The sequence below is a fragment of the Oncorhynchus keta genome, chromosome 8 (assembly GCF_023373465.1).
Source record: "Oncorhynchus keta strain PuntledgeMale-10-30-2019 chromosome 8, Oket_V2, whole genome shotgun sequence".
NCBI lineage: Eukaryota > Metazoa > Chordata > Actinopteri > Salmoniformes > Salmonidae > Oncorhynchus > Oncorhynchus keta.
The window spans coordinates 23,553,379-23,562,362 of record NC_068428.1 but is presented as its reverse complement, the minus strand read 5'-3'; the positions used below and the strand labels follow the sequence as shown (position 1 = coordinate 23,562,362).

The following is an 8,984-nucleotide window of genomic DNA, read 5'->3' as shown; positions in this document are numbered from 1 at the left end:
GAAGATGCGGTAGATATGTTCTATGTGCGCTATTTCTATGCCTCCTGTTTTTAAGTTTAGTTTTAGCTTCTTTTACTTTCGGTTGTGTACACCAGCTTCAAACAGCTGAACATACAATATTTTTGGTTATGGAAAATATATTTTACAGTGGTTTAGATGGTACAATGATTCTCTACACAATTACTACTTGTTTTCTCATATAAACTGAAATTAGGCAAACTATTAGGAAATGGCGGAGCAAATTTTGCATATTGCTCCTTTAATAGATGGCAGGGTAATTTTTCTTTTACCAAGTATAATGTATTGTACAGAAGGTGGCGGCATGCACTACTAACGTTTGTTTGCGGACCGCCATAATAATACAGAAGAAGAATGTTGTCATATTCTCTTCCTGGTTGAAAAGATGGCGGCTAATCAAGCTTTGCGCCAATTAGTCCCTCCATCCCTGTCTGCTAAAGTTGAAGGGTATGTTGACAGCTATGTTTAGTACTCTTATGATCCGTGTTTTAACTATATCTAAGCTATACAATCAAAGAGGCAGTTCAACAGAATTGTGTTGGGTCAGGAAGGGGGCAGCGTGGTACGTAGGCTAGCAGCACTAGCTAACGTAAGCTAGCTGGTAAGCAATAGCACATTTTACAGTTAGCTAGCTAGATTAGCTACGGAATGTAGGCTAGTGTGATTAAGTGTATCTCTCTGTATTGGCACCTGATACTTGCTTGGCTCCTGTTCAATCAAATCAGATTAACTTTTGTTAGCTACATCATCCAACGTTATAGACGATGCGTTTGTTTTTCTAATGCTATTCAGACCAGATCAGTTCTGAATGAAGTGGTATCAATACATGTTAACGTTATATCTCTGGTGCTATTCCAGTAAAAAAAGGTCTAGCCATGCTCCTTCTTCTTAGTTGCCTAAGATGCTAAACTGTGAGGATTCATAACTTAGTTGTGGTCAGCAACATGTCAAGAAATTGCTTGAGCTGAGTCAGACATCCCCTTAGTGGTTATAGTGATCTGCACCCATCCTTAATTGTAAATTCAAAATGTTGCTTCTAATTTGTCATGTGTTTCTTCCTCACACAGCTCATTTGCATATCTCACAGTGAGAGACAGGTTGCCGACCATCCTGACAAGAGTCATTGACACCATCCATCGCAACAAAAACAAGTTCTTTGAGGAGTTTGGAGAGGTAAGAATAACCACCATCACTTGTCCATCCTAAGCCACTGTGCTATAATCATCCAAATGTTGGACATTTTTTATTTCCTGACACATCCTGATCTTGGATCAGCTTCTCCTCCCCCAAATCCTTACAATTAACACTTGGGTAAAAAACACAAAATTGACCTTGGATCAGAGTCTATGGTTCAACTTCATCCTACTCCTCTTCTATATCAAATTGTATTGGTCACATACACATATTAAACAGATGTTATTGTATTGGTCACATACACATATTAAGCAGATGTTATTGTGAGTGTAGCGAAATGCTTATGTTTCCATAGGATGGAGTCCAGGCAGAGAAGAGGACCATTGGCTTTCTTTCTAAGCTGAGAAATGAGCTGCTGACAGACAAGCCTGTCCTGGTTCTGTGTGATGGCCTGGAGGACACAGACAGCTGGAACCAGTACCTCCAGAGACAGCAGAGGCTACTGGGGGAGCGGGACCCCGTCAGCTGGTTCAAGTCCCCCTGGCTCTACATAGAGTGCTACATGTACCGCAGGATACAGGAGGCCATCTGGCTCAAGTGCGAACCAGTGTTGTTAAATGTTAGCATTAGCTTAGACTTGAGAAGGGAATGCATAGATCAGGGTTTCCTGGTCCTCGGGACCCCACGTTTAGATTTTTGCCCGAGCGCTACACAGCTGATTCAAATAACGAATCATCAAGTTTTGATAGTTTGAATCAGCCTTGTTGTGTTAGGGCAAAAACCAAAACGAGTTTGGGAGATTAATCTCATTTTAACCAATGTTATAACTGATTTATCAACTATTAATAAGCTACCTTTAAACCGTTTATACATGATACACTAACTGGATAACTCATTAGGTTATGTGTCTTTTAACGTATCCTTTGTCTCTTTGTGTCTGTGCCAGTCCCCCCATCAGCCACTTTGATGTGTTTAATGAAAGCAAGACGCAGAGTTTCTTTGAGTCCCAGCAGGCTGTGATATCCCTGTGTACATATCTACAGGGATTCAACAGGAACATGGACGACCTCTCAGAGACACAGCTCATGGAGCAGTTCTACAAACTACTACAGGTGAATATTGCCAACAATCTTAAATCAAATTGTATTTGTCACATGAGCCGAATTCAACAGGTGTAGGTAGACCTTAGTGAAATACTTACTTACAAGCCCTTAACCAACAATGCAGTTTAAAAATAAAAAGTGTTAAAGTATTTACTAAAATAAAAAGTTATAAATATAAGAAAAATAACAAATAATTAAGGAGCAACAATAAAATAACAGTAGCAATGCTATAAACAGGGGGTTCTGGTACAGAGTCAATGTGTGGGGGAACCGGTTAGTCGAGGTAATTGAGGTAATATGTACATGTAGGTAGAGGTAAAGTTACTATGCATGGATAATAAACAAAGCAGCGTAAAAATGGGGGGTTCATGCAAATAGTCCTGTTTGATTAGCTGTTCAGGAGTCTTATGGCTTGGGGGTAGATGCTGTTAAGAATTGGCGCTCCGGCACCACTTGCCGTGCGGTAGCAGAGAGATGTGACTAGGGTAGCAGGAGTCTTTGACAATTTTTTGGGCCTTTCTCTCACACTGCTTGGTATAGAGGTCCTGGATGGCAGGAAGCTTGGCCCCAGAGATGTACTGGGCCATACGCACTCCCCTCTGTAGTCCCTTGAGGTCGGAAGCTGAGAAGTTGCCATACCAGGTGGTGATGCAACCGGTCAGGATGATGGTGCAGCTGTAGAACGTTTTTCAGTAGTCTACAATCATCTCTTTTGTCTTGCTCGCGTTGAGGGAGAGGTTGTTGTCCTGGCACCACGCAGCCAGGACTCTGACCTCCTCACTATAGGCTGTCTCATCGTTTTCTGTGATCAGGCCTACCACTGATGTGTCGTCGGCAAACTTAATGATGGTGTTGGAGTTAAGCTTGGCCATTCAGTTATGGGTGAACAGGGAGTACAGGAGGGGATTGAGCATGCACCCCTGAGCTGCCCCTGTGTTGAGGATCAGCGAGGCAGATGTGTTGTTACCTACCCTTACCACCTGGGGGCGGCCCATCAGGAAGTCCACGATCCAGTTGCAGTGGGAGGTGTTTAGTCCCAGGGTTCTTAGCTTGATGATGAGCTTTGAGGGTACTATGGTGTTGAACGCTGAGCTGCAGTCACTGAATAGCAAAAGGTGTTCCTTTTGAAAGGGCAATGTGGAGTGCAATAGAGATTGCATCATCTGTGGATCTGTTGGGGTGGTATGCAAATTGGAGTGGGTCTAGGGTTTCTGGAATAATGGTGTTGATGTGAGCCATTACCAGCCTTTCAAAGCACTTCATGGCTACATATGTGAGTGCTACGGGTCGGTAGTCATTTAGGCGTTGTTACCTTAATGTTCTTGGGCACAGTTCTATGGTGGTCTACTTGAAACATGTTGGTGTTACAGACTCGGTCAGGGACAGGTTGAAAACGTCAGTGAAGACACTCGCAAGTTGGTCAGCGCATGCTCAGAGTACACGTTCTTGTAATCCGTCTGGCCCTGCGGCCTTGTGAATGTTGACCTATTTAAAGGTCTTAGTCACATCGACTATGGAGAGCATGATCATACAGTCGTTCGGAACAGCTGATGCTCTCATGTATGCTACAGTGTTGCTTGCCTCAAAGCAAGCATGGAAGTTATTTAGCTTGTCTGGTAGGCTTGTGTCACTGGGCAGCTCGTGGCTGTGCTTCCCTTTTGTACTGCGTAATAGTTTGCAGGCCCTGCCACATCCGATGAGAGTTGGAGCCGGTGTAGTACAATTCAACACGCTTTGCCTGTTTGATGGTTCTTCGGAGGGCATAGTAGGATTTCTTATATGTCCGGGTTAGAGTCCCGCTCCTTGAAAGCGGCAGCTCTAGCCTTTAGCTCAGTGGGGAGGTTGCCTGTAATCCATGACTGCTGTTGGAGTATGTATGTACGGTCACTGTGGGGACGACATCATCAATGCACGTATTGACGAAGCCAGTGACTGATGTGGTGTACTCCTTAATGCATTCGGAAGAATTCCGGAACATATTCCAGTCTGTGCTAGCAAAACAGTCCTGTAGCTTAACATCTGCGTCATCTGACCACTTCCTTATTGAGCAAGTCACTGGTACTTCCTGCTTTAGCTTTTGCTTGTAAGCAGGAATCAGGTGGATGACGTTATGGTCAGATTTGTCAAATGGAGGGCGAGGGAGAGCTTTTTACGCGTCTCTGTGTGTGGAGTAAAGGTCGTCTAGAGTCCCCCCCCCTCTGGTTGCACATTTAACATGCTGATAGAAATGAGGTAAAACTGATTTAAGTTTCCCTGTATTAAAGTCCCCGGTCACTAGGAGCGCCGCCTCTGGATGAACATTTTCTTGTTTTCTTGTGGCGGAATACAGCTCATTGAGAGCCGTCTTAGGGCCAGCATCGGTTTGTAGTGGTAAATAGACAGCTACGAAAAATATAGATGTAATTATCTTGGTAAATAGTGTGGGCTACAGCTTATCATGAGATACTTCCTTAATATTAGATTTCATGCATTAGCTGTTATTTTCAAATAGACACAGACCGCCACCCCTTGTCTTACCAGAGGCAGCTGTTCTATCTTGCCGATAGACAGAACCCAGTATGTTATCCATGTTGTTGTTCAGCCACGACTCAGTGAAACATAAGATATTACATTTGTCCTTTTGGTAGCATATGTCCTTTTGGTAGCATAGTCTTGATCGGATTTTGTTATCCATTGATTGCACGTTGGCTAATAGTACTGATGGTAGAGGGGGATCCTTACAAGGCACCCCGACCTACGTCCCTGATATCTCCGTCTCTTCTTCATGCGAATGACGGGGATGTGTGTCGGGTGTCTGAAGTAAATCCTTTGCATCCGACTCGTTAATGAAAAGGTCTTCGTCCAGTTCGAGGTGAGTAATCACTGTCCTGATATCCAGAAGCTCTTTTCGGTCAGAGACGGTGGCAGAAACATTATGTATAAAATAAGTTCAAAATAACGCAAAACACGCACAATAGTACAATTGGTTAGGAGCCCGTAAAACGGCAGCCATCTCCTCCGGCGCCATCTCACAGGTGAAGCTGTGCAAACTTCAGGGGTTTATTATAAGAGGCCAGCTAAATGTTGATTGTTGAAAATTAAAGTGAAGTCGCATTACCAAAGATCATTTGATGTTATGTCTGTTTTGCCAATTAATCCCAAATGTTACGATCACAGTTTCTGTGAGTTAATGTCTCTGTTCCTGCTCTTAGGTGTCTCTGTGGGGCAACAGGTGTGACCTGTCCATCTCTGCTGGCATGGAGAACTCTCAGAAGGCCAGTCCCATTGACTCCCTGTCTGACCTGAAGTCTTTTATCCTGGTGGACGACTCCAACATGGTGTGGTCTGCTCTGACCTCTGCCCAGAGACCAGGGGAGGATGGCAAAACCACCCCAGGGAGGGTGGACATCGTCCTGGACAACGCTGGCTTCGAGCTGGTCACAGACCTGGTCCTTGCTAACTTCCTGGTGTCCGCTGGTCTGGCCAGGGAGATCCGCTTCCATGGCAAGTCCATCCCCTGGTTTGTCTCCGACGTCACCTCGCACGACTTCCAGTGGACCATCCGCCAGACCCTGGCCGCCAATCACAAGTGGATGTCCAAGAGCGGCGTCCAATGGCAGAGCTACGTACGGGAGGGCGTGTGGTCCTATCACGACCACCCGTTCTGGACAATGCCTCATGAGTACTGTGATATGGCGGGCGACGCGCCTGACCTCTACGCGACACTGCAGGGAGCCGACCTGATTCTGTTTAAAGGAGACCTGAACTACAGGAAGTTGACTGGGGACAGGGAGTGGGATCACATGGTGCCGTTTGATAGGGCACTGAGGGGATTCGGCCCAGCTCCCCTGTGCAGTCTGAGGACTCTGAAGGCTAACATCCAGGTGGGGCTCCAGCCGGGGCAGGGGGAGAACCTCAACACCCAGGACCCCAGCTGGATGACCAGCGGGAAGTACGCTGTGGTCCAGTTCTCCAGCTCTCACAGGGAACAGTAGACCTGTCTGGGACAGGAAACGACGTCAATATAATCATAATAAGTGGTGTCATCATAATCAGAGGAAGTAAGGGCGTGAGCAGGGCCAGTGTACTTGTAACCATATGCCAGGTTAGAGGTGTAGTTTGTTTTGTCGTAGAACTACCTAATGTATTTAAATGAGGAGAGTGGTTTAAAGGAGGATGATAGAGGATACTTTAAAAGAGGAGGGTAGTTAAATAGGGAGTGGCTGCAGATCCAACTTCTCTGGACCCGTCGTCCCGACAGCTAAAGGTTGGAAGCTTCTGTGAATGTGTAGTAATCTCTACTTTACACACCGTCTCTGTTCTATTTGTTCAGCTGCCCAGAGAAGAAGCTACTCTGGCGAAAGGTGCTTGTTTAATAAAGTTAGATCAAACTTGAATCATTGTAAGATTACATAAAGATAATATTCTACATAACCAAATAAAATTGCATAGTATAACATTACTGTATGACAAAAAACACCTAATTCCTTATTTTTTAGGATGATTGTGCTCATCGTCACATTTTTCTCTCATGCGTTCTAAACTCAACAGTGCACGCCACTCAGCAAAGGTATGCTACAGTTTAATACCATCTGCAAAAAAATGTGCTGAAGGTACATAACTAATTCAAAACACTGTAGCCTACTTCAAAACAACACTGTAGCCTACACTCAATAATATTTAAATGCATATGCCCATGAAACTGATTGCAAATGTTTGGCGTGCAGATTCTGCATGGATGTTTCACCGGTAAAACTTGGAAGAATTATCATTCACGATTGACAGTGAGAAATGCGAAGGGAGGGTGACCAAAAGTTTGGGTGTGCGTAGAGTTAAAGAAACACATGCACAGAACGTGAGTGGGATCTTCAGCTCTGGGGAAAGGGATCCAGTGGGATCTTCAGCTCTGGGGAAAGGGATCCAGTGGGATCTTCAGCTCTGGGGAAAGGGATCCAGTGGGATCTTCAGCTCTGGGGAAAGGGATCCAGTGGGATCTTCAGCTCTGGGGAAAGGGATCCAGTGGGATCTTCAGCTCTGGGGAAAGGGATCCAGTGGGATCTTCAGCTCTGGGGAAAGGGATCCAGTGGGATCTTCAGCTCTGGGGAAAGGGATCCAGTGGGATCTTCAGCTCTGGGGAAAGGGATCCAGTGGGATGGGGCTGTGACCTCTGGATCCCCAGCCTCTGCCATTTAAATAATGATCAACTGCTGGTTAGCAATCCATCTGTGCATAACTACAAAACAATGACGTTTACTTCTCCCATTTAACAAATGTGTTGACGGTTGTTTGCCATCATTCAGTACTAGGGTCGGGCTCTACCTCGATTCCAGTTCAAAGCAGTTCATTTAGAAGCATTGAAATTCCAAGTCATGAATTGAAACATGCTTATCTGATCTTAAGTGACTTTTCCCAGCCATATTATGTAATTTATGTCATGTTTTTGTCTCCCCAAAAGCGACTACACAAAATCTAGATTTGAGACACATTTCATTCATAATCAGAGGCAATAAGGTGCCATTTGAACATTTACATGTTAAGTTGGCCTGTTGTGAATAGTTTAGAATTGTTATTTTAAGTTGAGACCTTATTTAACACCCAAAGCCAGCGGCTATTTTTTAGCCATTTACTTTGCATGAGCTTGGCAAGACATCACAGTAACTTGTGGTTGCTGGTATTTTCTGGGTCTTAATCAATGTCATCAGTTTGTCTTGTCAATTTATTGCATGCGTTTTTGTTTGCATACATCGGGGTTTGCACAGTGACCACAGTCCTGGAGTTGACATTTTCATAGTTAAATAACTGAAGTTGAACGACAAGGTAATGTTCCCACTCTGGGAAACTATAGATAAATCATAGTCTTTGGGGCAGTGCAATCACACGTACAAGGTGTTGTTAAAAGAATAGCACTAACACCTGTCTAATGATGTATTTCTGTTTGTTTGATAGTACAAAATGTTATTTACGACTCATTAGAATGCCTCTGTAACCAGTGCTGGTGCCGTTGTGATCCTAAATGACTGGATTGTTCTCTTTGCAGAAATCTGGAACAAAAATTGTTATATTATGATGGACTTGGTTTAAATAAAGAACTTCAATGACTGGTCTTATCTCATACTGTTGTATAAATGAATGACAGTAAGAAAAGAGCAACCGAGGCATGACCTAGAAAGATAATTTACTTTTACTCATTCTCCCCATACTCTTATGCTCTTCAATTTATCCTGGAACATGTATAAAAAACAGAGTTATAATCAGACTGCTTGTTTAGTACTTGACATCACATGTCTGAATCTGGGCTGTTTACTGAGTGAAGAGACCTAGAGAGTGGAGCTTCTCTTGGCAGCAGGTCAAACAGGAGGCCATTTTCTCCCAGTTTGCAGAGATAGAGGTTAATGAACCATCACTTTAATGGGAAAGTTTACTTTCCCCCTTAAAATCCAGCTGTCAATCTGTCAAGAAAGTTTGAAAAAATCTGAATCCCCAGTATGATATCAATTAATTGTTTGTGGAAATGAAGACGCTCATCTTCTTCATACTGTAATATGGGGAGCTGATCTGTCCATTTTTATGTACTGAGAATTCTTGCACATGTTGAGGACTGGAAATACTAGTAGTCTTAAGTTAGTAATAACAGTGTTGTGCTATAGGCACACCCTGCATTTCAACAAGTGACACCGTTATTCCTTTAGAGAAACAGAGTTATCTTCCACTGTAGGTTGAAGGTCAAGAGTTGTCCTTGTATGCCCTTGA

The 8,984-nt window shown here is 43.9% G+C and overlaps 1 protein-coding gene across 1 annotated transcript; it reads left to right on the top strand.

Moving 5' to 3' along the window:
- The first annotated feature begins 318 nt into the window (after positions 1-318).
- armt1 (acidic residue methyltransferase 1) lies at positions 319-8,336 on the top strand. Its single transcript, XM_035760035.2, has 5 exons — positions 319-465; positions 1,086-1,191; positions 1,508-1,749; positions 2,099-2,264; positions 5,447-8,336. The coding sequence occupies exons 1-5, from the start codon at positions 404-406 to the stop codon at positions 6,227-6,229; spliced, it is 1,359 nt and encodes a 452-aa protein (XP_035615928.1). The 5' UTR covers positions 319-403; the 3' UTR covers positions 6,230-8,336.
- The last annotated feature ends 648 nt before the right edge of the window (positions 8,337-8,984 follow it).

Coding starts and splice junctions, on each gene's coding strand:
- armt1 (XM_035760035.2), top strand. CDS start 404: ATGGCGGCTAATCAAGCTTTGCGCCAATTAGTCCCTCCATCCCTGTCT. Junction 1,192..1,507: donor TCTTTGAGGAGTTTGGAGAG/GTAAGAATAACC, acceptor ATGTTTCCATAG/GATGGAGTCCAGGCAGAGAA. Junction 1,750..2,098: donor CAGGAGGCCATCTGGCTCAA/GTGCGAACCAGT, acceptor TGTCTGTGCCAG/TCCCCCCATCAGCCACTTTG.